The 27,788-nt window shown below is 50.1% G+C and overlaps 1 protein-coding gene across 30 annotated transcripts in view; it reads left to right on the forward strand.

The window, feature by feature from the left end:
• Positions 1 to 27,788, forward strand: part of CACNA1C (calcium voltage-gated channel subunit alpha1 C) — a 739,977-nt gene that overhangs the window by 150,736 nt on the left and 561,453 nt on the right. For all 30 annotated transcript variants that reach the window (NM_001136522.1, XM_051849894.2, XM_051849901.2 and 27 more), the window contains 2 exon segments: positions 21,344 to 21,665; positions 25,264 to 25,369. In NM_001136522.1, the coding sequence (NP_001129994.1) occupies positions 21,344 to 21,665; positions 25,264 to 25,369 (428 nt within the window).

Consider the following 27,788-nt stretch of genomic DNA (forward strand, 5'->3'; position numbering starts at 1 on the left):
ATCTAAGTGGAATCATACAGTTCTGATCTTTCTGTGATGGGCTTATTTCAGTCAGCATCATGTCCTCAGAGCTCATCTATGTTGTAGCAGGCACAGGGATTTTAGTACTTATTTTTTCCCTAAAGATTTATTTTATTTGCTTGAAAGGCAAATGACAGGGAGAAGAGAGACAGAGATCTCCTTCTCTAAACGGCTGCAACAGCTGTGCTAGATGAAGCAGAAGCCAGGATCCTGGTACTCCATCTGGGTCTCCCACATGGGTGGCAGGGGCTCAGGTATTTGGGCCATTTTCTGCTGTCTTCCAAAGAACAGTTGCAGGGAGCTGGATCAGAAGCAGAGCAGTTGGGACTTGAGCTGGTGCTCCAGCATGGGGTGCAAGCATAGCAGTCAGTGGCTTAACTTGCTGTGCCACAATGCCATCCACTTTGGTACGTTTTAAGTCTGTGTTGTATGCCTGTGTATGCACAGACCACATTTTATGTGTCCATTCTCCTGTCAGTGGGTTGTTTCATCACTTAGCTATTGTGAATACTGCTGTTGTGAACATGGATGGGCAAATAGTTCTTGGAGACCTTGCTTGCAGTTCTTCTGGATAGAAATCCAGAAGCGAGATTTGCTGGATTAAATAATAGGTCTAGTTTTATTTCTTGGAGTTGATACCATACTGTTTTTCATAGCAGCTGTACTGTTCTAAGTTCCTACTAATGGGGCACAAAGGTTCCAGTGTCTCCACACCCTCGTCCACACTCACTGTGTTCTGTGTTTAGATAATGGGGGTGGGGTGAGAGTTTATTGTGGTTTTGCTCCATGTTTATCTGATTATTAGTTATGTTGGCCATTTATATGTCATCTTTGGAGAAATGTCTACTCAAGTCCTTTGCTTTTTTAATCAACGTGCAGAGGCTTGTATTTCTGTTCTGCCCAAAGCCTCAGACATCTGGGATCAGCCTGTTCCTACAGAGACAGCCAGACCAGTCCTGCTGCAGCAGATGCTGAGGGCAGCAGGGGCTTCCTCTGGGAGAAGTCCCCAAAATGTGCCCAAATAACCAGCATCCTTGGGAGGTCATGAACCCTGCCCCGTGCCAGCTGCTGTGTTTGTGATGATTGCACACGGAGCTGATGCTGAGTGTATTGGTTGCCTGTTGCTGCTGTAACAATCACTGCACGTCCTAGTGGCTTACAACAACACAGACCCTCAGGTATGCAGGGCTGTGTCCCTTCTGGAGCCTGCGGGTGGGGAAATCTGTTTCCCATCCTTCTAGAGGCCACCTGCATTCCTTGGCCGGTGGATGCTCTCTCTGTGCAAAGCCAGGAGCGCAGCATCTTCTCTCTGCTCTCTTGTCTCCCTCTTAGAAGGAGGTTTTATCAGGCCCCCCGGATAATCCAGAATTCCCTCCCCAACTCAGAATCCTTCATCATATCTGCAGAGTTTCTTTTTAAACTTTTTAAAAAGTTATTTATTTGAGATGCAAATGGACAGAGACAGAGAGAAAGGGAGAGAGAGCTCTCATGTGCAGGTTCATTCCCCAGTTGCTCACAATGGCCCCTGCCAGGGGGCTGAAGCTGACAGCTGGGAGCTCAGTCTGGCTCTCCCACCTGGGTGGCAGGAACCCAATCACTTGAGCTGTCACCGCTGCCTCCCAGAGTCTGCACTAACAGGTCGCTGGAGTCAGGAGTTGGAGCCAGGCATTACACTTGGGCACTCAGATGCGGAACATGGACGTCTTAACTGCTAGGCTAAATGTGTCCCTGCAGAATGTTTTTTTCCCACAGAAGTAATATGTTCACAGGTGCCAGGGATTAGGCAGAGGCATCTTTGAGGTGTGGGGGTTGCCATTTAGCCCAGGATACTGGGTCCTTTCCACGCAGAGGGCTGTGATCAGAGTGGTTTTGGGACAGAGGGCTCTGGTTCCGTGCCTTCCAGCTTAGGCTTTCCTCAGGGTTAATAAAAACCGCATCCAGGAATCTTGGTCTCCAGTTTGGTTTGGCTTTGACCTGAGTGGATCCTCAGGTGAGAATGCTTCCTCTGAGCCTGTGTCCTGGGTTCTGAAAAGGAGGCACTGCACAGATGGGTCTCTCTAGCTCTGCATGGCCGAGTGTGCTTCCTTCCTCAATCTGCTCTCAGTTCTTGTTTGCTTTCCTCTCATTGCTCTCTCTCTCAGCTCAAGGAGAGACTGAGTCTGCTCTGAAGGAGTAGACGGGGAAAGGTACGTGAGGCTTTGGGGGAGTGACTCCTGGGCACCAGTTCATTGGAAGGAGAACAGTAACAGCAGAAATGAAGGGCATTAGCACAGAGCTTTACTGCCAGTCCCTACGTAAATGTCTTTGCAACAAACAAGTGAAAATATTACACGCCCTGTAAGCCTAATTAGGTCATCCGTGAGTTGCACAGTGATTTCATATGAAACTCCAATTATCTTTCATTTGCAGTTAAAACCTGATAAGGTCAAATATTTGTAAACTGGTGGCCAGATGGAAGATGTGTCTCACTGTGGCCCCCAAGTCCCAAACCAGTCTGTGACTGGTATGGGCTATTGTATTCCAGGAAGGCAGAGAGACTTGGAAGCCTGGACGTGGTGCTGAGGACAAGGCATCACGAGGTGTGTTTGTTCTCTTTAGGACAAGGGGTTCATCCATGCTCTGGAGTGGGCTGGGAGGAGTTGCCAGGTGACAGCTGGCATCTTTCGGTGACTAGGGAAGGAGGGTGTAACTCCTGGTGTCTCTGTTTATTATTGCTAATTCTAGAGAGAATGTAGTCTTGAAAAAATTAGCCTTTAGTAAGCTTGTATGGTGTTAATGCACCTATTTAGTTCTTGTTACATTATATTGTTCTTGCTTTACTAGTCAGAAAGGTAAGGATCAAAAAGGTTAAGTTAATGTGGTAAAGATCACACAGTTAAAAAAGAGGATGCTGGTTGAGACACCTGCTCCCCACATCAGAGTGCCTGGTTTTGAGTCCTGGCTCAGTTCTCAGTTCCAGATTCCTGCTGATGCACACACTGATGGCTCAGGCAGTTATGTCCCTGCCGCTCAGGTGGGAGACCTGGATGGAGCTCTTGGCTTTGGCTCAGCTCATCCCTGGCTATTTTGGCATTTGGAGAGTGAGTCAGCAGATGAGGGAACTCTTTCTTTGTATATTTCTCTTTCTGTCTTTCAAATAAATAAACAAAATAAAAAAGTAGAGAGTTGGGGCTCAAACTGAGGTGTGTATGTAATGTCTACTTAGATGTCCAATCCCCAAAGCATACCTTCTTTGCACTACATGGCATCATATCTCTTGGGTTCTTCCCTTCACCTAACACCACTGCTTTTGGGATTGTAATGTGCGAGCCATGGAGCAGGGAGAAGCCGCCCAGTTACTGCGGCACTGAGCCAAGTCTGGAGAGGCCAGCCACATGCTTTAGAAAGCTAACCTGCCTAGAGCTACCCTTTGGTCTGTCTCACCTTGGTTGCTTTGGATTCAAGTCCAAATTTGTGTGATCAAGGTCCCTGGCTGAGCACTGTTACTGGAGCACGCGCATGGCTGTGTGTCTGTGTGCATGTCCAGGAGTAGAGGCAAGGTGTGGCTGAGACCTGTTGTCCTGAGGAGGCTGTGGCGTGTTGTGGCAGGGAGAGTCTTCCCCAGCCGTGCATCTCATGCCTCCATCATCTGCAGACTCCCCATAGCCACAAGATTTGTTAGCCACTTAGCCCGTGCTTGGCACCATGGGGCTGTGAAGTGGAATGAGAGCGGGCTCCGTTCCCTGAGTTCTGCTTGAGCAGGGAGCCTTCTGGAAGTCAGTAGAAAATGCAAATGAAAGGTGTGCTTATTTTGATGCAGTCATTTTATTTGAAATCCCTTTGTTGTTTCTTTCATAATGCATATTCTCCATGAACTTTTTGAGGCCATACTTAGTGTGGGCGTAAGGGAAGCAGTGACAAGGCCATGAGCTGGTGGGCAGATGAAACTGGTGCTGTGCTGGGCCTGTGCATCCCATTCTGGTCACACACTAGTGTGCATACACTCAGGGTGACCGTGTGGCCAAGTGAGGGACTTGCCTCTTACAGCGGGCAGGTGGCAGCCGCTCTGCCCTCCCTGCTACTGATCCCTTTACACAACTGTATGATCGTTACTGATGTGGGGACAGTGGGTGGCAGCTTCCTGACTTCTTTGGCTCAACTGGGAAGTTGGACAGGCATTTGGCTGAGTGTGACCCTAGGACCATAGATTTATAAAGGAAAATGCCTCTTTCATGGCACTCGGCAACCGGTGTGTGCAGCTGCAGGCTGCCAGGGACCACTTGGCAACAGAGCTGTGTTGAGTCCATCTGTGTTTGTGCAGAGACGACATTGTTCTTCAGTAGAATACGGAGTGCACAGAGCGGGCCAAAACAGGTGCCCCCTTTCCCTGCAACCTTCTCTACGTGTGCAGAAACCAGGCAGCTCTCACCTTTAGGAAGGTGTTCCCAGGTCACCCCAAAGACTCTAAAAGTTTGCCCTTATCCCTCTTTACTGCCTCCTTGGGTGTAGTAGCACTGTTTCAGGGATTGGGAAAGCAAAGGCGGGAAGGCTGCCAAAGGAACCTGGTGCTTATGGAAGCTCTTGAGCCGCCGATTATGATTGCAGGGGCATCTTACTTCATGCACTAGAGGGCATCAGAGAGGGCCCGAAAGGGCCGCTTAACACATCAGCAGATTCCTCAGAAGCCCAGCGAGATACTGCTCGTCCCACTCTCAGGGAGCCGTGGCTATCCTGGCCCTGACCCTTCAGCTGTGTTTGTTTAGGGACAGGAGTGGCCCTGGGAAGTGTCCATCTAACTCTGAGGGTGCTCGTCCGCATTAAAGGAAGGAACTCAGGGGTGGGGAGTGGCGAGGGTGGGACCTGCCATCCACCTGGGAAGCCTCTTTCCTTCACAGTATGTTCCACGTAATCAACTCCTCCACTGCCACCTGTGGATTCCAGAATCAAAGGACCTTTGAGATCCTCTGGTGACCCCCTTCATTCTACTGAGAGGTGTCTGAAGCTCAGAGAGGGAGGGGAGCTTGTCCAGAGTCACAGAGAGCTACTTAATCAGGGAGGGAGGAGGAGACCCAGGCATCTAGGCCCTCTCCAAAGAGTGCCTCAAGAAGAGAGCCCACCAGGAGAGCCCAGCAGAGCAGGGCTGGAACCATCTGAGCCCAAGTGGAAAGTATGTGATTGTGAATGCAGACACTCTGGGCTGGCTCCGTGGTAGGGTGCCCACAGCGACCACCCTGGGGCTCAGCCCCTCCCTGTGCCTTTCCTTCATTGCTGCAGACCCCAGGGACTCAGCCTCCTTTAACAAGTAGCAGTGAGGCCAGCTAATGACTGCTGCTCACTGCGAACTTGGTATCTGACTGCACTGTGCTAAGTGTGTAGAAATGTGACAGCTGAGACTTGCCTAAGTCTGGGGGCTGCCAAATCATTAGCCCAAGCTCCAGGGCTTGGCAGCAGCAATTACAGGACAGGGACTTGGGTCTCATGTGACAGCTGCTCTGTGCTTTTAGTCGCTAGGCTGCCCCGTGGTCTCCAGGGAGGGGGCTGCCGTGACTCACTCTGCTCCCTTGCCGTTCTGCCACCCCAAAAACTCAGGATTTCTAGATCCCACACTCCACCTTCTCCCTTTTTCTTTGCTTTTTTCATAGACCAGAACCATATCCAACTTGTCTTAAATAATCTAACCCTCTTAATTACTATGGGGACATAGAGGAGAGGAACATATAAACAGGGTGGCAGAGTTATAGGTTATAGAGTCTTACGGCATTTTTACAGCCCTTGTTTCTGCTTTGTGAATCCTAGGTCCATCCTGAGATGGTAGGGCCATTGCCTTCTGCTGTTAAAGAAGAGCTTCCCCGACTCTTCCTCCTCCTCCCTTTTATCCCAGCCTTTTGGGGCAGCTGAGGCTGGGGAAGGGCCCAGGCAGCACTGTTGGTGCCTTTTGACCAACCTGGGACTTGGATTTCCCAGGACCCTCAACTTCAGTGGCATCCACTGCTCTGTGACTCTGCCGCACCCAAGGGTGACCCCGTCAGGCGATTCCTTAGCCCACCCATGGGGGAAAAGGTGTTGGAGTGGTGGGAGGAGAGGGATCAGATAGCATTGGTTCTAGAAAGTGCCCAGGAAATGTGAGCAGAAAGAAGAGCAAGAACAGCCTGGGGCACAGAGGGATGGAAAATAAATGCCTACTGGAGGGAGAGAATGGGAAGTTTCCTGGCCACCAGAGGGTCTAGGGAAAGAGCATGAACTTAAGATGCCAGGGACAGTGCAGGGTTTGGGGAGTGGACAGGTCAGCCTCATCCTAGACCTCCCTGGACGGATCTCTGGCTTGTTTTCATCGGTGGTTATGGGCATAATGTCTTTTGTCTCCTCATTTGAAATGGTCAGGGTGCTGAGTGGAAATCAGCATCCCCTCGGGAAACCCTTCTTTTTCATACCTGCTGGGCGCCAGAGCGACAGAGATGAACAAGTGGTGGCCTGCCCTGGAGATCCTCACAGGTGCCCAGAGCGGAGCTCTTGACAAAGCAGAAGTTGTGCCAAAGTGTGGGCTTGACTTCACTTCTGAGTTTGCATGTTGGCTGGCCCACGGTCTGACGCTGGATACTTAACGGCGCTTGAGAACACCGTAGATGTCTTTGGATGTGAGTCTGGTTTTACTCAGTTGTGAAGGTGTGTTTGTGTATGTGTATGTGTGATTTATTTGATATTTGAAAACAATTTATGATCCAAATTCTTTGCATCCTTCTCTGGGCCTGTGTCCCGTGCTGGGGGCTGTCAGAGGGCACTCGTGTAGGGGAGAGACATGTCCTGCCCCACAGCTCCCTTTGCGTCCCCTCTCCCCATCCCCTTCCTGAGGGGAAGCTTGTGTATTTTACATTCCAGGTGCCTTCCTTCTCTTCCTATTCATGATCAGCACAGTCTGCCTTCTTCTGGAATGTTCAGAGTCCAACACTCTGCCCTCGTTGGCTTTTTAAAATAAATGAAATGAATTTAAAACATATTTGATATAAAATGTGCTATTTTAACCATTTTTAAAGGATTTGCTTATTAATTGGAAGGCAGAGTTACAAACAGAGATGGAGGGAGGGGAGGAGGGAGGGAGGAAGGGAGAGAGAGAGAGAGGGAGAAAGAGAGAGAGGAAGAAAGAGAGAGACAGAGACAGAGACAGAGACAGAGAAAGTGAGGGCGCTTCTGTCCACTGGTCTGGAGCCAAATGGTGACAACAGCCAGAGCTGGGCAGTCTGAAGCCAGGAGCCAGGAGCTTTCTCTGGGTCCCCATGTGAGTGTAGGAGCCCAAGCACTTGGAACATCTTCTAGGGATTCCCATACAAATCAGCAGGGAGGTGGATCAGAAGTGGAGCAGCCAGGACTCGAACTGGTGCCCATATGGGATGCTGGTGTCGCAGGTGACAGCTTTACCTGCTGTGCCACAGTGCCAGCCTCTATTTTTAAAAGTACAGTTTAGGGACATTAATGGCCTCCAAGTACCTTTACCACTGGCCAGTGCTGGAAGAGTTCACCCCTCCAATCTGAAACTGCATCCAGTTATTCCCCATTGACTCCTCTCCCAGGCTCCAGCAACTTCTGTTCTATTTTCTGTATTTATCCGTGTAACTATTCCAGGTAGCATCATACAGTATTTGGCCTTTTGTGACTGGCATGTTGCTCTTAGCATGATGGCTTTAAGGCTCACCTGTTCAGTAGCATCTTAGAATTTTGTTCAATTTTAAGGCTGAATAATACCCAGTTATATATATGTGAGTCTTCCCCAAGGTTCGTGGAAGATGAAATTAAAAGATAAGTATTATTTTGGTGTGAAAAATGTTGGAGATCCATGCACAGTTTTTTCGTAATATGCCTGGACCAAAGAGTTCTGGAACCTGAGTGTGTGAGCTGGAGGGGCCTGGCATGGTGCCTTTTGAGCCTCCTCATTCCGGAGGTGAGAGCCCTGAGAGCCAAGAAGGAGGGTGACCTGCCTGAGGGCACAGAGACTCGGGGCATGGAGCTGGGACTGGAATTCCGAGCAAGCCCCTGACTTTTGCTGGTTCTCTTCCCACCCAGCGTGGGAGTCAGTGTAGCCCCTTGTGTATAGGAAGTCCAGTGTTTACCAGGGAGCGACTTGCCTCTGGGGAGATGTGCACAGTTTTTCTCTGCATTTCACCTTCTTGTCTGCCTGTCGTCTGGCAGAGGTTTTGTGGGGATTAATGAGATAAATGGCTTTGACTTTTCTAAATGAAAGAAGCATTATATTTTATACAAAGCATCGTTATTAAGTGGCCTGGGAGTCCATGGGAATAAACGCATCCTGTTTCTCTTGTTCTGCCTTGATGAAAATTAGAGACCTCTAGGAGTAGGACAAGCAGGCCTTGTGTGAGTGTGTGTGAGTGTGTGATTTCTGGTGTGCAACTGTGTAGGATGACCCCCTTGTCCATGCAGTGCCGAGCCTCCCCGAGCCTTTCCATAAGTCAGGATGCACTGTTTTCCAGGATCTCCGGAGTTCTGCAGACAGATTGACTTTCTCCTCATCAGCTGACCCCTGAATGTTTGTGTAAGGAATATAGCAGTTTTTAAGAGGTGGTTGCTTAACAGGATGATGTGCTCCCGGGAGAAAGTTGTTTGTTTTCTTAATGAAACAGCTTTCATGTTTTATTTCACTTCATTGAGATGAGGTATTCTTCTTTGGTGCCCTGAGGCTTTTTGTGTGGGATCTGCGGAATGATTCATATTAAATAATACTTCATAGATGTACTCTCCTGGAGGCTTTGTGATTGTCCTGCGAGGAGTGTGCTAGGATGTCATGAGCTCTGGTTTACACATGAGTACATTGAGGCCCAGAGAAATGCCTGTCGCCTGGTCCTGGGCAGTACTGCTGGTGGTGTGAGGGTTGGTCGCTGGAGTCAGGTACCTGCGCTCTGGACCCGGCTAGCTGTGGGACTTGGGGAAAACCACTCACCCCCTGTGTTGTCTGCTTCTGCTCTGAGTCCTTCTAGGGCTTGTGCTTTTTTGGATGGCAAATCTCAGACCTGGAGCCTGACTTGGAGTCCTGGGGTCTTTCCCTGAAAGTGCATGGCTCTGCTCATACTTGTTGGTGGCAAGTGGCTATAAAAGGGAATGGCTTTTTTTTTTTTTTTAAATTTATTTGTTTGACAGGCAGATTACAGAGAGGCAGTGGCAGAGAGAAGTCTTTCATCTGTTGATTTGCTCCCCAGATGGCTGCAATGGCCAGAGCTGAGCTGATCTGAAGTCAGGAGCCGGGAGCTAGGAGCTTTCTCCTGGGTTTCCCATGTGGGTGCAAGGGCCCAAGGACTGGGGCCATCCTCCACTGCTTTCCCAGGCTATAGCAGAGAGCTGGCTTGGAAGTGGAGCAGCTGGGTCTCGAACCAGTGCCCATATGGGATGCCAGCGCTTAAGGCCAGGGTGTTAACCCGCTGCGCCACAGCGCCGGCCCCAGAAGTGGATTTTAAAACTAAGTTGAGGCCAGCGCTGGTGCCGCGGCTCACTAGGCTAATCCTCCGCCTGTGGCGCCGGCACCCCAGGTTCTGGTCTCGGTCGGGGCGCCAGATTCTGTCCCTGTTGCTCCTCTTCCAGTCTAGCTCTCTGCTATGGCCCGGGAGGGCAGTTGAAGATGGCCCAAGTGCTTGGGCCCTGCACCCCATGGGATACCAGGAGAAGCACCTGGCTCCTGCCTTCGGATCAGCGCGGTGTGCCGGCCACAGCGGCCGTTGGAGGGTGAACCAATGGAAAAGGAAGACCTTTCTCTCTGTCTCTCTCTCTCACTGTCTAACTCTGCCTGTCAAAACAAAACAAAACAAAAAAACAAAAAACAAAACACTAAGTTGAAACAAATAGCAAAAGATCTTGCCTGTGATTCTCAGCTGATTTTCGAATCAACCCCAAACCTAGATCCTTGTGTTAACAAAGAGTCCCAGCTGGGAACAGAGGGCTCCAAATTGCCCTTGGCCCAGAGCTGAGGCTGGGATCAGCAGAGGGCATCTCGGAGGTGCAAACTGAGTGTTCACGGCACTGTTTTCTTCTCTGTGGCTGCAGGCAGATGCTCGCATTAGCCCACTGCGTGTGGATCAGGAGGCTGGGCAGCTGGTTTGCCAGGTGGGGTCCGTGTGCCCCCTCCCAGAATTTGACCATCTCCAGATGGGTGAGAATCTGGCACAACGAAACTCAACCACAGCCTTTTTCTTTCCGACTATCAAAGAATTAGATATTATGGCAGAATTTGGAATATGTACTAATAAAAGCAAAGTCTGTCACTGCCCGGCCCTCTTGGGAGAGTTTGCATCTGCTGACTCATTGGGTCGCTACCACAGTGCTGCACGGTGGGCACTGTGACCCCCTTTTCAGATGAGGAGCCTCTGGTTCAGAGAATTTGTTGTCCCAGTCACGCAGCTGCTACTGGCTGAGCCAGCATGTGGAGCCGGTCTGTATGGTTTCCACGTCCTTACCCCTAAGTGCTAGACCTCTGCCAATAAATATCACTTGTCACCGGGAGATAACCCCCGGTCATCTTTTAATGCGTTTCCCTCTAGTCCTCTATGGAAAATACTTCTTTTATGAACTTGGGGTCCTACTGTATATACTTTTTCGAACCTTGTTTCTCTTGCTTCATGTTATGCTGACAGTGGCTTATCTGTGTTCTTTAAGTTTTTCCTCAATCTCATTTTTGTGATTTTCTAAGGTTCTGTCCAATGGCTGTGCACTGAGTTATCTCGCCGGTCCCCCAAGATGGGCTTTTAGGTTATCTCTAGCTTGGCAGTTCTTGCCGTGGTGGGTGTCCAGGTCCATTGCTCGCTGGAGTTTGGGACTAGTCCTTTAAGCTCCCGAGAAGGGTGGTCATGGGTTGCAGCTGCTTACCTCTCAGTATGGGTACTGGGGACTGGCAGCTCACACTTCCCTCTGGTGAAGAGGCACTGGGCAGCGTGCAGGTGCTCAGCCTCCCATTCCCACAGGGGCTCGAGGGGTCGCAGCTGCAGCTCGGTGCTCTAAATGGGAGAGAACAGAAGCACCCCAAGCGTCTGGGTCTCTTGGGAGCCAGTGCCGTTCCCTGAGTCATCCCTGCGGCTGTGTGGCTGGGCTTTCAGAGGCAAGAACTGGAGCTAGAGCAGTTACTGCTGGTCCCCAAAGGTGCCTGCCTGCCTCAGTGTGCGACGGTGCAGGTGCAGGGCGAGTTTCAGCTGCAGCAGCCTGCTCGTCCCCTGTCCTCTCCTCTCCTCAAGAAAGGAGGCTGGGGCTGCTGTGTATACTAACACTGTGGTTTCGCAAGATGGCACTGCCTCCCTGGTTCTGGTTCTGCTACCTGAGAAAGGTGCACTCACACCATGTCTCTGCCAGAAAATGGGCCACAGCAGCCAAGTCCCCAAATGGGGCCAGAGGGCTAGGTAATTAATATTGCTGGGAAAGAGTCTGGGGACAGTTACATTTTGAGATACTCACTCGTCATTGCTCATTCAGTGCATTGCTATTGCCTCCATATCACACTCCAGGCTGTTCTGGACTGTGGGGAATTGAGCGGTGAGTAAAATAGACAGGAGTCCTGCTTCCTGGGACTTCCCTTCTGGTGAAATAAATATTCACTTAACACGTAATAGGAGACAAACATAACATGTGGTAGGCATAGTAATTTAAATACTGGAACTGCACCATCCGTGGAAACACCTGCACGAGAGCCACTGAAGGCTAAATAAGAGTTCTGTAAAAAACTTCCACGCAGCAAGTTTGTTTTGAGCACCTCCTGACAAGCACTGTATTAGGATTTCTGAGGTCACAAAGTTTGTGAATTCTTGGGAGATAAGAGAAGGACTCAAGCCTTTGAGTCTGTCGGTGTCCTGTCAGGCCACAGTGGTGCCCTTTCCTGGATTTCTGCACCCCTGGCCTGTTCCCCAGACTTCGGCGGCCTGGAGGCATTCCTGTTTCTCTGGCTGGGTATCTGCCCTCAGCCAGGACCGGACCCCTATGCTTTCACTACAAAGCCTGCGCAGGCCCAGCAGTTAAAAGGCTAAAACACTGACTTGCCCTAAACTTGAATATGTCTCCAGTGCAGGCCTGCAATTTAAGTTTGCTGTCATCAGGTGGTGCAGATACAAGAGGGCGAGAGGCCACTCCTTTCCATGTGTGGAAATAAGTGGGAGAAGCAGGCTGTGGGTATCACAGTTTATTATCTCGGGTGAGGGTAGTGGCTGTTTCTTCTCTGTTTTTCTTCCTTGTGCTCTGTGATGTCAACAGGAGAACCCCTGAGGACCATGGGGGAAATGGCATCATGATGTAGCTTTCCTAGCCAAGGTGATGTTGGCCTTGTGGTCATCTGAGGTGGTTTCCTGCCAGTGGGATTCCCTACTAGGATTTCTTTCCCTCTTTTCTCCTGCTTTCAACTGTAGCTGCACTGTAAATAAAAGCGAAGAGGTTTAGTTTGCTGGATCGTTAGAAGGTGTGAATGCCAGTAGCTTTGCCACTTTTTCAGTTGATTTGGGCCTCTGCAGTACTCTAGGTTCTCTGCCTTCCTTCCTGCCTCTTCCCAACTCATCAGGAGGATGTAGAACAGAAAAGAGGGTATTTAGCTTGGTGGTTAAGATACTGATTGAGATACCAGGGTCCTATGTTGATACGTCTGAGTTCGATACTTGGTTCTGATTCCTGACCCCAGCTTCCTCCTGCAGTGGTGATGGCTTAAATAGTTGGGTTCCTGCCACCACTTGGGAGACCTGGATTGAGTTCTTGGCTCCCACCTTTGGTCCAGCCCAGTGCTGGTCATTATGGGCATTTGGTGAGTAGACCAGCAGATGGGAGCACTCTCTGTGTCTCTGCATCACCAGTAAAAAGAAGAATAAAGAAAGAAAAGAGGTAGTTTTGTTTCAGGCAGTGCCTGAACAACTGATCTATGGAGATAGCCACATATGTCCTAGGTCCCACATCATGTCTTTGTTTTGTTATTTTTTAAAAGATTTTTATTTATTTATTTGAAAGAGTTACACAGAAAGAGAAGGAGAGGAAGAAGGAGAGGGAGAAGGAAAGGGAGAGGGAGAGGGAGAGGGAGAGAGGTCTTCCATTTGCTGGTTCCACTTCCCAACTGGCTGCAACAGCGGAGCTGCACCCATCTGAAGCCAGGAGCCAGGAGCCTCCCCCTGGTCTCCCATGTGGGTGCAGGGACCCACGGACTTGGGCCATCTTCAACTGCTTTCCCAGGCCAAGGCAGAGAGCTGGATCGGAAGTGGAGCAGCTGAGACTTCAACCAGTGCCCATATGGGATGCTGGCACTGGAGGCAGCAGCTTTACCCACTACGCCACAGCACTGGCTCCCATGTCTTTGTTTTGAAGCAGGTTTGATTACTGTGGTCATAGGCCCTCTTCTGGGCCTCCCCATCTCTTGTGACCAGTGTCTGTAGCAGGTGAGGGAAGGGAAGGCAGAGAGTGAGGAAATGTTCAGCCCGCTGGTGGACACACTCAGAAGACTGCTGTCCTCCATAGCATTCTGGTAGGAGGTCTTCCGTGTCCCAAGGGGCATCCTCGGTCTCCTCATCACTTCGGCTGGTTAGTTTCATTTGTTAAGAGTGTTAGCCCCTGAGAAAGGACTTTTGGTTTCTGTGTTGCTTGTTGGAACCTAGAATTCTTACACCTCCTTGAAAATAAGTCTTTTTGTATAGCTTGATTGTTTCCTGATCAGCAAACCCTTTGCATCAGTTCTTGGTTTCTTGTTAAAATTTTTTTTCGCAATTGGGATCAGATACGCTGATATCTTACCATGCTTGTCCCATTGTGATTTCTTCTCTACATACACCTGTCTTGTCTAATGTGGCAGCCTGTAGCCATGTGTCGCTGTTTAAATATAAATGAGTTTAAATTATATAAAATTTAGAATATGCTCCCACAGTTGTACCAGCTACATTTCAAGTGCTCAGCAGCCACTTAGGTTTTTTGATTACTTAATTGGACTGCCTTAAATGACAATGTCTTTTCTTCGTGTTGGGTGGCAGTGCTTCAGACTGGTATGACTCTCTCAAGGTCCAGACCTATAACAAGAGCTGTTGTAGCCATTTGAAGAGGTAAGACCCTTACAGGAGAGTAAGGGCTTATAAAATCATTGGAAGGGATGGGAAAAGAGGTTGTATGTTGGGTCTGTAGGAATGACTTCCAGAAAAATACCACAGAACAGATCTGCCATGGGAACTGTGGCTCTCATACAATTAGGAGGTAGTAGAATCTAGAAGCCACTGTGCCAAGAGCTGGCTCCAGGATCACACTCCCTTATCCGTGATCCAGGGATCAGGAAGAGATTGGCAGGCCCTTGCCAGCTCTATACTTATGAGTTAGACACCCTCCTCCCCTGGCTTAGTTTCAGTTCAGTTCTCCATCAGCCAGTCCCAAAGTTGCATCAGGAATTCCAGCCATGAGGTAGGCTGGGAGTTGTTCTCAGCTCTCCCAGCCCTGCAGTCCAGGAGGACACAGTGGAGGGAGGCTGAAAGAGCGGCAGAGCCATACAGTCGACCCGTCTCACACCTGCCACGTGAAGTCCAGCTGCTGACTGAGCACCACTGGGCTGGGGATGGACAGGGCCTCAGCTTATCTACTAGGACCGAGAGACAGTCTTCTCTCTGTTTGCATTTTCCAGCTACATGGGTAAAGCAAACAGACAAGGGGAGATGCATGGCCTCCTGCTTTCCAGTCTTTGGGCCATTAATGGGCAGAAAAAAGATGGTTCCTGTTTGAGGTCAGTAATTGCACTCTTAAAGGAAAAGCAGACCCCTTGTCACTACATCTCCTTGAAGTTGTCAGGAATTGAAGAGGAAATTCATTCTCAGCTCTCTCCTTTTTGGTGTGACTGCTGCTTCTTGGTCTCTGTAAGTCACTCCGGGTATCTCTGTACGTGAAGGCCATTCATGAGGCCTGAGCTGCCTCTGTGCACGGTGCAAGGTCCTAGGCTACAGCAGGGGGCTACACTGTTGAAATGGTCAGTGGCCCCACCACACATGGCTGGCTTGGGATCCCTTTATAGTGCCAGGGGTTGGGCATCTTTATTTGGGGTGGCATGGAGGCAGGGAGGTGGGGAGCACACTGGCATCTGGTATTTGAATTCTGCTTGTTCAGATTGGGGGTTTTAAGAATGAATCATTTAAGCCCTAAACTGAACTGTAAAAGGAAATCCCACAAAGAGCAGAGGGAAGAATGTTATTTTTCAAAATTAAAAAAAAATAAATTATTTTCATGTACTTGAAAGTTAGAGCAGCACAGAGAGACACAGAGAGAACTCTGCCATCTATTGATTTACCCCCAATATGGACACAAGAGCCGGAGGCAGGCCAGGGGGAATCAGGACCCAGGAACTCCATCTGGGACTCCCATGTGGGCAGCAGGGGCTCTAGGACTTGAGCAGTCATCTGCTGCCTCCCTTCTTGCATTAGCAGGAAGCTGGATTAGAAACCAAGGAGCAGGGACTTGATCCAGTGCTCTGATTGGGGATGCAAGCATGACATCACAACACCTTCCCCAGGCAGAACATTCTAAGTATATGCAAGGACGCTGTGGCAGACGAGAACTGAACACGTGTAGGCATGAAAAGAGACCAGTGTGTCAGGAATGCATTGGAGCAGGTTGAGGGGAGAGACATATGCTCAGAGAAGTGGGTTCAGCCTGTGCAGGCTTCCTAGGCCATGGCAGAGTTTGGATTTTGAGGGGATTGATTTAGCTAGGGGAATGGCAGAGCCTGGTTTTAGATTCATATTTCTAAAAGGTCACTTGGTTGCTGCGAGGAGATTAGACTGGGGATGGGCAAGAGTGGAAGGGAGAGAAATGTCAGGAGGGGCTGCTGCAGCATGTCCAGACTAAAAAAAAAAAAAAAAAAAAAGATGGTGGCCTGGAGTGGCACGTGACATGGGAGATGGAAAGCACTGTTCACAGTCTCTTTCCACTGCCACAGCCTGGAAGAGCCTGATGGCTTGAGAATGAGCCCATTTTTTGGGGCACAGATGGCCTGACTCCAGCAGCCTTCTTCCTGATGTTTACCTGTAGTCACCATCATCTTTCTCATGGCATCATTTTCATTCTAATCATAATAGCAGATAGATGCGGAGTGTTTTCTGGGACGTGGCCCTGAGTCAGGTGCATGGATAGGGCTGGATTAAAGAAAAAACACCAATTGTTTTCTTAAGGAAAACCTTCCAGGTCCCCAGCATTAAACCTTCCTAGTGTGGGATACCAAGAAGGAAGCATAAAGTGCCATCTGCTGACTTGCTTGGGCCTTTGCACAGTGGGATGACATGGGGCTGTCAGGCTGTGCTGCGGGCTTCCGCTTGTCCTGGCCTTGAGAGCAGCAGCACCTGTGTGCAGGAGGAGGGGGCTGGGCCTATCTTCAGGGGAGCTGGGCCATTTGACAAATGGGAGTCATTTTCTTATGCGCAGGGAAGAGCTTGCCATTGTGGGGCCCCTGCCTGTCTGTATGTGGCCTGATCTGCTAAGCTGCTGCTCTGGGGCTCGTTCAGGGACAAGAGCATCAGTGGAAATAGCCAAGTAAGGCAGGAGCCAGAACAGACGTAAATGGGTGGCATTTTTTCAGCTGGCAGCCAAAAGACAGAGCTTTGAATCAGTTTTATAATTTGAAAATTGGTCTCTTTGCATTGGGTGGTGATTTTGTGCTAACAAAGCTATTGGGGACACATTACTGCCTTCCCTACCTTCATGGTATTATCCTGGCTTCTGAACCATTGAGCCAGAGCTGCAGCTTTCTTTCTTTCTTTCTTTTCTTTTCTTCTTCTTCTTCTTCTTTTTTTTTTTTTTTTTTTTTTTGACAGGCAGAGTGGACAGTGAGAGAGAGAGACAGAGAGAAAGGTCTTCCTTTTGCCATTGGTTCACCCTCCAATGATCCAAAGCCACGAGCCAGCTGCTTATCCTGGTCTCCCATGCGGTGCAGGGCCCAAGCACTTGGACCATCCTCCACTGCACTCCCGGGCCACAGCAGAAAGCTGGCCTGGAAGAGGGGCAACCGGGACAGAATCTGGCGCCCCGACCGGGACTAAAACCTGTTGTGCCGCCGCCGCAAGGTGGAGGATTAGCCCATTGAGTCGCGGCGCCGGCCGAGCTGCAGCTTTCCATATCTGCAATTCTTAGAGATTTTTCCCATCTTTTTGGGGGTGAGAGGAAGATATTCGTGGACCCACAGGTCTGAGTGGGGAACATCACCATGGGAGGGGGGAAATGACTTGAAGAACAGGAGGCTGTGCTGGGCTTAAGCGCAGTCCTAGTGGAGGCCAGCCTAAGAACCACACCTGTCTCACCTGCCCTTGGCCCCCAGTTTACTGTGGCAGTGCCCTCAGTCATGTAGCAACACCTAGAGCTGCCAGGACCCAAACGTTGCAGGCTGTTTTCCTGTCCTCTGGCTAGGGTGAGGCTGACTGTCCCCATAGGTTCCCCACGGGCCTTTCCACATGTGCTTTTTCCAGATGGTGTGCTCCAGAGAGGTCCTTGGGTTCTGGGAAAGGCTCACAACAAAATAAAGTCTCCTGTGGAGTGGGGGCGGGGTGCAACACTCAGGCGTTGGCCTACTCAGGCCTGCTTTTCGCAACGCCTTGGCTCTGTGGGGATAGATGGCATCTTGCTCTCTGGACACCTTTGCCTATGCTTCAGGTAACAGGACACACCCCTCCTGCCCAGCCTTGCTGGAATATGTGTGTGTTCTCAGGACCCCTGCTGCCCTCTGACCAAGTTGGTTTTGGAAACCCTATGTGGGTTTTTGGAATTGGTGGCCGATCTGAGAGAGGGAGATTGAGGACATGTGCGTGGGGTGAGGACAGAGAGTAGAGTTTGAGTGAGAGAGGGAGCCCAGGGGAGGTGTGAGGGGTTGAGGGCCTGTCCTGAGCAGGGTCTGGGGGCTGGAAGACTGACTGCAGGGGACTATGGCTGTATTTATGTATGGGAGCCAAGGGCAGACATTCGTCCTAGAACTAAAATAGATTCTATTACATTCTGTCAATGCCAGAGAGTCTAGGAAGGAAAAATTACAGACCACAGATAAACGGAGCAGGGTGAGAGCTCCTGCTTTCTCTGGTGAACTGAGTAAGACTGGAGATTGGGCCACTTTGGACTGGGCCACCTCAGTGCAGCACATAGAAACGGGGATGCTCTTTGCTTTGCTTTACCCCAGGGTGGGTCTTGTGTGTTAGTACTGGGGCCATCAGCTCGGCAGATGCCGTTACCTGAAGATCAGAGTAAATAGGGAGGATGTTCTTGGGGTCAGAAATGCAGCCCTGTCCCTCTCAAGGCCTGTCAAACCCAGTGGCAGTGTGTGCTTGCTGCATCGCCCTGCCTGTGAGCACACACGTGTGCGTGCATGTGGAACATGTGCGTGTGTGTGAGATGTGAAGAGGCGGGAGTATAGTCTGGCAGTTGACTGTGGGGCCTGTGCTTGCTGCAGAAATCTTCCATTGTCTCACTTGGTGACCTTTAATGAGTCATGCACTCCTTTGTTTTCTTGTGTGAGAAGTGGGGCTCCTCGCGCTCCCTGGCTACGAAAGCAGCGCTTGTGCTTCAGGTGCCTTGATTAATTCACATCCACCCTCCTGGTTTTTTCGTTTGGGCTACCTTGATGGGGTCTTCCTGGTTTTATGCTTGGGATGCACACAGTGGGTGCAGGGGGGCCAGTGACAGGCTACGTAAAAGCCCAGATTTCTCATCTTAGGAAGAGTCAACTGCTCCAGGAGCCTGCTGTTCTGGTTAACACACTGTACCACTGGGGGTTTGGTAGCTGCCCAGAGCAGCTGGGACTGGGAAAAGGAGGAGGGTGATGGGAATATACAGTGAGGTAGAGGTCATGCCACGTTGAGAATAGAGCTTGAACTGGGGGAGCAAAGAAGCAATTTTCCAGGCCCTGGAGGTTGGGGTGGGGCTCTGTTTCTACAGGGACCAGATGACAGCAGTGTACAAGGCAGTTGGTCAGCTGGCAGTAAAGCAGACATGATGTGTGCAGAACATGGCATCCATGTATTTACCAGCCCCTGACCTCTGGGTCCATGGTGGCCATTGCCAATACCGTGATAGACTGTCTTCTTGAAGTATAGCATTTTGGACAACCAGGTCAATCCATCGGCCTACGAGTTGAAAATTAGTGAGACTGGGACAGCAGTCTTAGAAGTATGGCAGAAAGGACAGCCCAGCCAGGTGCAGGCTTTAAATGCAGAGCAGGCACAGGCCAGGTCTTTTTTTTTTTTTTTGTTTGTTTGTTTGTTTTGAGGACAGAGACCCAATTCAAAGGCGCTTAAGCTAAGTTTCTGAAGAACTTAATCATTCTAGTGGGTTGGAAAACAATGTTTGGAAGGGGAGGCTAAGCTGAGCCTTTAAGTCCAGCCCTGTGGAGGCCAGGCTGAGAGCCACACCTGTCTCACTTGTGCATGGCTCACATGAGGGTAATTTCAGGCAGGGCTGGGTACAGAATCCAGTGGAGATATTAGAGATCTGTCTCTGGACGGACTGTGTCTCTGGGCGAGAATGCTCTTTTCCTGTCATGTGCTTTTCCTGTGGGGTGGTGTTGGTGGCAGTGATAGGTTCTGGAAAGCAGGTCATGCCGAGAACAGCGTTATCTTGGAGGCCCAAGATAAACATTGGGAGGCAGCTGGGGGAGTCACCAAGGGTTCATCTGTGTATTAGGGAGTTGCAGATTGGGAAGGGGAAGAAGCCCAACAGCTTGGTTTGTTCTGGGACCAGCAGTTTCCCTGGAAGGAGCCTGGGTATATTGAGCAGAGAAGGTCATTGTGGGTGGGCGTGGAAGTGATGTGTATACAGCTGGGCTGGCTGCTTGCCACAGGCTCCCAAGCAACTGAATTGGCATCTAGAAGCCAAGCTCTTTGCCCACAGTGGTTCCTCATGCTCTGCGGCTTTTCTTGACCTGACTGTACACCACCAGCTGACTTGCAGGACCAAGTCTCAAGGTCATGCAGATGTTCTGATCAGGCTGAACTGATCACCTTGCAAACTTTATGGATTCTAGGGTGAGGCACTGGCCACACTGAGAAATATGTGTTGAGCACCTGTTGTGTCTGAGGGACAGTGTTGAAGGCTTTGGTGCCATTGAGCCAGAGCAGCAGAGCTACCCCTGCTAAGGACAACCCAGGCTGCCATGCATGATGGCTAGCTTCTGCCAGTCACCGTCCCAAGAGAGTCAGGTAGATGTAAGATTTCTTTCCTTTGACCTAGCTTTAGAAGTCACACAGTGTCACTTCTGTTCTATTTTATTGGACAGAACAGTTGCTAGTGCCCCACCTCATTTCAAGAGCAGGGGGCCTTGCTCTTCATTCCTTTTGAGAGGGATCTCAGATGTCAGAGGGTTTGCTGACATGATCAAAAACCATCCCAGCTTCCCTGCTCACTCCTACCCAACCAACACTTATTGCCCACATGGGTGTAAGCTACCTAGATGGGACCTTGCTTTAGGCTAAACCCCTATTTTATTGTTTTTAGATTTTTGGAACTCAGGTGTGGAGAGTAGAGTGAATGACACCCTTCAATTCATTGGACATTTGTCATCATTGATTCATATAGTGACCTTTCACATTCATTCATTCCTATTCCTTCTTATCCTCATGCCTTATTCTTTTCTTCCTCAGTTTTCTTAAAACAACCATAATATTCTGTTTAGTGAAGGCTCTCTTATTTGTGTGTTTTCTTATAATAATAAAGATGTGTTTCTTTTAAAGATTTATTTATTTATCTGAGAGGTAGAGTTACAGACAGAAAGAGAAAGAGAGGTCTTCCATCCACTGGTTCACCCTCCAAATGTTCTCAACAGCTGGTGCTGAGCCAAACTGAAGCCAGGAGCCAGGAGCTTCTTCTGGGTCTCCCACATGGGTTCAGGGGCCCAAGCACTTGGGCCATCTTGCACTGCTTTCCCTGGCCATTGCAGAGAGCTGGATTGGAACAGGAGCAGTTGGGACATAAACTGGCACCCATATGGGATGCCAGCACTTCAGGTGGAGGCTTAGCCCACTATGCCACGGCACTGGTCCCTAAAGATGTGTTTTAATGTACAGTTATTGCATTGTGTTTTCTCTTTTTCTGCACCCTTCTTTGCTCTCTAGTACCGTGCTGTCAAGCTTGCTGCATGTTCTAATGCACATATTTTGTTTCTTGTCCATCTAAGATGAGGTGGGGGAGACCAGAACTCGGCAGAGGTAGGATAGTAAAGAGATTTCTTGGCTGTCTGTCCTCAGCATCTCACCCTGGTGTTTCCAGTTGCTATCCCTCACCTTCCTGCAGTAGCTTGAAATAAGATTTTAAAAATATGGTGAGTCTGGGATCCAAAACGGGTCACTTGTGCTTTTTTTCTCTCCTATAACATGTTGTCTTTCCTCTCTTGTTGCAGGTTCCAACTATGGGAGCCCACGCCCAGCTCATGCCAACATGAATGCCAACGCAGCTGCGGGGCTCGCCCCTGAGCACATCCCCACCCCAGGGGCAGCCCTGTCCTGGCAGGCAGCCATCGATGCGGCCCGGCAGGCCAAGCTGATGGGCAGTGCTGGCAACGCGACTATCTCCACCGTCAGCTCCACGCAGCGGAAGCGGCAGCAGTATGGGAAGCCCAAGAAGCAGGGCAGCACCACTGCCACTCGCCCGCCCCGTGCCCTGCTCTGCCTCACCCTGAAGAACCCCATCCGGAGGGCGTGCATAAGCATCGTCGAGTGGAAGTATCCTTTGTGCTCTGGGCTTGGAGGGGTGCTCTCGTTCCCTCCAGAGCTTACTGGGCAGCGGCTATGTTGACAGTGCAGCGGCTTATAAACTGGTTCTCAGACTGCTGTGTCTGAGTCCCTGGGGGTACTGTTGAAATGCAGAGCTCTAGGCCCTTGCCCAAGACTTGATGAATCAGAATCTCCCAGTACAGGGCCCAGGAATGTGCTTATATAACAAATGGCCCATGGAATTTTTTTTCACATAATAAGCAACATTTGAGAAAATGAACCTATGAGGCTATGAAATAGCATCTCATATGGCCAAGCTTTTCCATGGCTCCACTCACAGGACTGGGTTCATGGTCATTGTGTGCTTCGTCAAAGCCTGCTTTCCCTCATGGCATTGGGGTGGTTTGATGACCACCTCTCCTTGGGGTGAAGGAACATAAGAGATGCAAGAGAGTAATAGTTGGCAACTCTGGCTCTTGGCTCAAGGGCCTGGGATCCCTGGTCTTGGTTGCACATTAGAATCACTTGAAAAGTTTAAAAAAACTACAGACATCTGAACTCTACCCAAGCATTTAAATATTTTATTTGAGAGGCAGAGGGGCAAGACAGAGACAGAGAGCGTGTGAACTCCCATTTCCTGGTTTTCATCACGAATGCCCACAACGGTAGGGACTGGGCCATGGCCAGAGCCAGGAGCTGGGAACTCAGTCTGGTTGCCCTAATGTAGGAGGCAGGAACTCACTTGAGCTATCACCACTGCTTCCCAGGGTGCACATTAGCAGGAAACTAGAGTCAGGAGCTGGAGCCTGGAATTGAACCTAGTTACCCCCGGTGTGGGATGCAGGCATCTTAAACGCTAAATACCTGTCCCTATTCATGCACTTGAAAAATGCTCCAGGTGATTATAATGTCCAGCCAAACTTGTCTGGAGCTTAAAACAGACTCTGGGGTGGGCATTGTGGTGCAGTGGGTTAAGCTCTCACTTGGAATGCCTGCATCCCAAAGTGGAGTAACTGGTTTGAGTCCTGGCTGCTCCACTTCTAGTTCAGCTTCCTGTTAATGTGTCCTGGGAGACAGTGGATGATGGCTCAAGTGGTTGGGCCCCTGCCACCTACTTGGGAGACTTGGATGGAGTTCTAAGCTTCTGGCTTTGGCCTGGTTTAGCTCTCCTGGCTGTGGTGAACATTTGGGGTGTGAACAAGCAGGTGGAAGATCAATCTCTATCACTCTGTCTTTCAAGTAAATGGAAGGAAGGAAGGGAGGGAGGGAGGAGGGAGGGAGGAAGAGAGGAACAGAGGGAGGGAGGAAGGAAGAAAGGAAGGCGAAAGATAAGAGAAAGAGAAAAAAAGAAAGAAAACCCGTAGCCCCACTTTGTATATACAAACAGTACTGGGGGTCCTCCAGAGGAAGTGACTTTGAAGGCGTGAGATCTGAATGTGGAATTCAAAGCCCCTTCACCTCCCAGGGTCCTGGGCTGCAGAGATTGGAAAGGAGGTCCACCCTGACCTTCCCCAGTGATGACTGGAGCCTCACAGGGAGACTCTGAGTCATCAGGTCAGTTACAGATGGGACTAGAACGCTGCCGCTCAGTGCTGGCCATTTCTATCATAAGACTTCATTAGGCAGACTGTCTCCCAGGGTAGGGTAGGAGTGTTCCATTTCATTAATGGGTTTCCACAGAAAGATTTAAAGGTCTTGTCTGGTGGTTGAAAGGTAAAAAAAGATGATCTGGTTATCAAAAGGAGTCTGTGTTGACCAAGAAGTGTTAGAATATTCCAGCCCAACTCTAAACAGTTTGCAACAGGCAGCTCCTGTAGAGCTGGCCAGTCTGTCCTGGGTGGCCAGACATGGTTTTGGTCCCCGGAGACAGGGTGAGTGGCTTGGCTTGGTCAGCCCTGCCCCATCAGGCTGTTTCACAGCTGCTCAAGGCACGATCGTGGAATAGGAGAGCTGGTGGCCCTTTGGGTCAGGTACACCAGAGAGAATGGCAGTGAGGCTCAGAGAAGCCAGGGAAGTGGCCCTAAATCACACAGCTGGCAAGCGACAGAGCTGGGTTTCAAATCCATGTGCTCCTGAATCCAAAGTCCCTGTGCACTGTGGTATGAAGTGGTTCTAGGTAGGACTGGGCAGATTCTGTGTTGGCCTGGATAGGCAACCGGATGGATGCTGGAGGTACCAGCTTGCTCCATTGGGATGCTGTGATACAGCTGCTGCTCCCAGTGGCTCTGGTCTTGGCTGTCCTCCTTGCCAGCTTGGGATCTTGGACAGGCTGTTTTATTTTCTATGTGTATAAAGTGGGGAGGTTGGGCAGGCCCCTGTGTGCCAAGTTGTGCCCATGGCTCAGGGGGAATCAGTCACTTAGATTCTTTCCAGGTCCAGAATTCGGTGACACTGGCCTTGGGTTGCCTGTGGACCCGGCCTCAATGGCCATCGATGGCTTGTGACTGAACACTGGGTTGGGCAGTCGAGAAGTCTGGGTTTTAGTCCCAGCAGGTCACTCAGGCTCTCTCGGCCTCTGAAGTTTGGACCAGACGGTCTCTAAGGCCTCTTCCTGCTTCAGAATTCCTTACCTCTGTGAGTCCGGGTTTCTCTGGGAAAATTGAGTTGGTCTCATCCCTCCTTCTCTTCCTCTTTCTGTCTAGGAAGTAGGCTGGGAGCCTTGGCCATGGGGTAGAGCTTCCTATGAAGTTTCCCCTTCCTGGCCTTCTGTTGTGGGTGTGGGTGGGCTTTGTTGGTAGGGATGTTGCATTAGCTCATCTTTATCCAAGTGCAGCCTGCCCCATATTGTGGTCAAGAAGTCTGGACGCGGGATCCTCAGAGTGCGTTGCCGCTGTGTGTCAAGGTCAGGGTGTCCCTCCAGAGCCCAGCACAAGCCTGTGGAAGTGTCAAGCGGGCCTGCTGTGGAGGCCTTGTCCACGGAAGGCAGGGGTTTTACATGTTCTGTGCTGTGCCGACCCTTGCCTAGACATACCGTGAGCATCCTGCCTTGCTCTGGGGGTCCCCAGCCCCTGGCTGGGCTTCAGTTTCTCTGGAAGCTGTCAGAGAATGAGGGAGAATTCCGGAAAGTGAAAACATACGCCGACCAAACATCTTAATTTTGCTTTCAGAGATTAAAAATAAAGTCTTCAAATGTTAATGAAGAATTTGAAAAGTTTTTCTGTCCTAAAGTCTGGCTCTCCCACTGCAGGAGTGTTTGGGTTCCCTGCCGACAGCTCATCAGCTGCGAGGGAACGGGTTGCGTGGGGTGCCGGGGAGTCCTGCCTGGGGCAGGCGCTGCTCTTTAAAAGCCACCCCAAATACACACGAGGGAAAATGAAGGCAAATGCAATCTAAATAAATAAAAGAATGGAGAAAAAAGTTTTTAGAACTCTGTGTTTACTCTGGCACGCGACTGGCCTCCACTGCTTTTGACATATTAGGAAAAATTTTGGCGGGGACCCACTCGAAGCACTTAAAAAGGCATATGTTTCTTTTCAGAATACAAGGGGCTTGGAATGTGTTGTTTAAACAAAATTCTTCTGAACTTTCTATTCGTTTCTAAAGAACATATAGATGCATGTTTGTTTCACTTGTGTTTTCGGCAGCATTCCTTAACTCCCTTCCTCAGACCATTTGAAATAATTATTTTACTGACTATTTTTGCCAATTGTGTGGCCTTAGCAATCTATATTCCCTTTCCAGAAGATGACTCCAATGCCACCAATTCCAACCTGGTAAGTGCACCGTCCTCCTGCGTCTGCTCTTAACTCGATGGAGAACAGAGCTTGGATCGCATGGATGTGAGCTGGAGTGTGGAAGAGGGATGAGAGGCACTGCGCAGCTCAGACCTGAGTGCTGTGTATTCCAACCGGCACATGTCTTGTTATGGACTGTTTTCAGAAAGAACCTTCTTGTTTGGTGGTGGTGAGCCCTGGGTGCATATGTATGTGTGTGTATGTGTGTGTGTGTGTGTGTGTATGTGTTCAGAATCAAATCCTGTGTTGAAACTGTGCTGCCCAAGTTGCAAGCACAGGTGTTTGCGGGAACGAGCCTTTATTCCGGGAGCAGTTGTTGCTTTTGTTTTCAGCGCCTTTGTTCCGATGGTGGAGTTTGCTCAGGTGATCTGCAGCCTGGCTTTGTGATAAATAACTTCTAGGAAGCGTTTAGCAAAGTTTGCTTTTGCAGCCAGGATGCATTATTGAGTTAAAAAGGCTTTATTTTTTTGGGAAAGGCGGCTTTCCATTTGGCCTGTTGCGAGGCCAGCACTGGCAATTTGGGGTTAGGATTTGTCCATGGAAAAAGTGGAGAGTGTGTTTACTTTTGGCCGAGCGTGAAGTCATTACAAAGGCCTTCGTTCCGTCTGGGCATGTGAGGAAAAGAGCTCTGGAATGCACTTGGCAAAACTAGGGCACTCTGGGATGCCTGGGCCACAGGCGCGTAGGAAAATCCTGTCTCTCTCTCCCCCTCCCCTGCAGACACACCATTACTTTTCATGTGATTTCCATGAAGTCTGTTTGGTCACCAAAGCCACCACCTTTCCCCTGTTGTCAGCACCCTCCTCTTAATTAGTGAGCTCGGACCGTCGGGTGAGGATGTTTCCAAGGGAAGCAGGAATATCAGAGGATTCTCTTTCCCACGACTGCTGGCTGCTGGTGCTATTGTGGATGAATTCTTCGTCTCGTAACCTTTGACATTTTTTTGGACCCTTTAGGCAAATAAATCCAACGGGTGTTTTAAACTTCCTTGCTGTTTCCCCCATTTTTACAATTTGCTGCAGACCCCTGTTCGGTTAGGTGTGCAGTGTGTGCAGGGCTGGTGTGTCTTGTGGCTGGGTGTGGGGCCACCTGCTGGGGACAGGTTCCAAAGGTTCCAGAGCTGGGCGGTGAGCACTGAGTGATGACGGGCAGTTGGCGGGCAGAGCACTAGCTGCAGTCCATGCAGCCATCTCGGGGTGTGACCTTGTCTCTTAACAGGCCAGAAATCTTTACTGGGTCAAGTAAATACAAGCAAAAGAGTCTTCCCAATGCAGGAGCTCCTCCCACTGGTTCTATGTCTTTTCCGCGTGCCCGCCTGCCTCCCCAAATCCCCCTGCAGCTTAACACTTAATCTACAACTTCTAAACAGGGAGCTGGTTACAAATAGATTCCATGTCTTGTTCCTGCGCCAGTGGGGCTCTGGGCTACTCCTGGCCTGGGCTGTGGTGAAAGTGGGCAGAGAGGTTTGGCTTCCCTTAGGCCCTGGAAATGGCCCCATAACAGCCCTCTCACCCCACCCTCCCCAGGAGGATTAGCAGGGCCACTTGGGGTGCTGTTTGCTAGAGAAGTCTTGGGCTGGCCAAGACCTGTTAACCCTTCCCAGGAGGTGAAGGGCCCAACAGGAGACGGGCGGGTCCTCTGAACTTGCTATGGAGCTGGAGTGGAAGTTTCTGGCGCAAGCGCTGCTGGAGGCTGGTGATTGTTTCTGTCACACTACGGAGAAAGAGGTGTCCTGCAAATAGAGGCTGGTGGTGGTCACGTAGTTTCCTTAAAATCACTGAATGGCATACTTGCAATGGGGGGCTCTCCGGGAACATAAAGGACACCTCAATAAAACTGAGCTCTGACTCTTCATTCTCTGTGTTTCACAGTGTTGCATCTTCTTGGGGCAGTGACTGCACCGCTTGTGTGGCATGAGAAGAGGTAATAGTCTGGGGCAGTAGAAAGTCTCTAAAACTGGCCGTTGTTGTGGCACAGTGGGTTAAGCCTCCGTCTGCAATGCCAGCATTCTATATAGGCACTGGTTCAAGTCCTGGCAGCTGCACTTTCGATCCGGCTCCCTGACAGTACGCTTGGGAAAGCAGCGGAAGATGGCCCTCCACCTGCATGGGAGACCTGTGTTGAGTTCCAGGCTTCTGGCTTCGACCTGGCCCGACCCTGGCCATTGTGGACATTTGGGGAGTGAACCGGTGCATGGAAGTTCTGTCTCCTTCTTTGTCACTCTGGCTTTCAAATAAAAATAAATCATAAAAAAGAGAAAACCCTAAAACCGGACACTGAACACAGCGTCTTCTCAGCTGATCAAGCACGGTGCTGCCGTGCTCCGTGGAGATGACAGCTGATGGGCTTGGGGCCCACCCCTCTTCTTCCTCCTTGGCAGGATCTTGTGCAGGTTGAT

This window comes from Oryctolagus cuniculus, chromosome 9 (genome assembly GCF_964237555.1).
Source record: "Oryctolagus cuniculus chromosome 9, mOryCun1.1, whole genome shotgun sequence".
NCBI lineage: Eukaryota > Metazoa > Chordata > Mammalia > Lagomorpha > Leporidae > Oryctolagus > Oryctolagus cuniculus.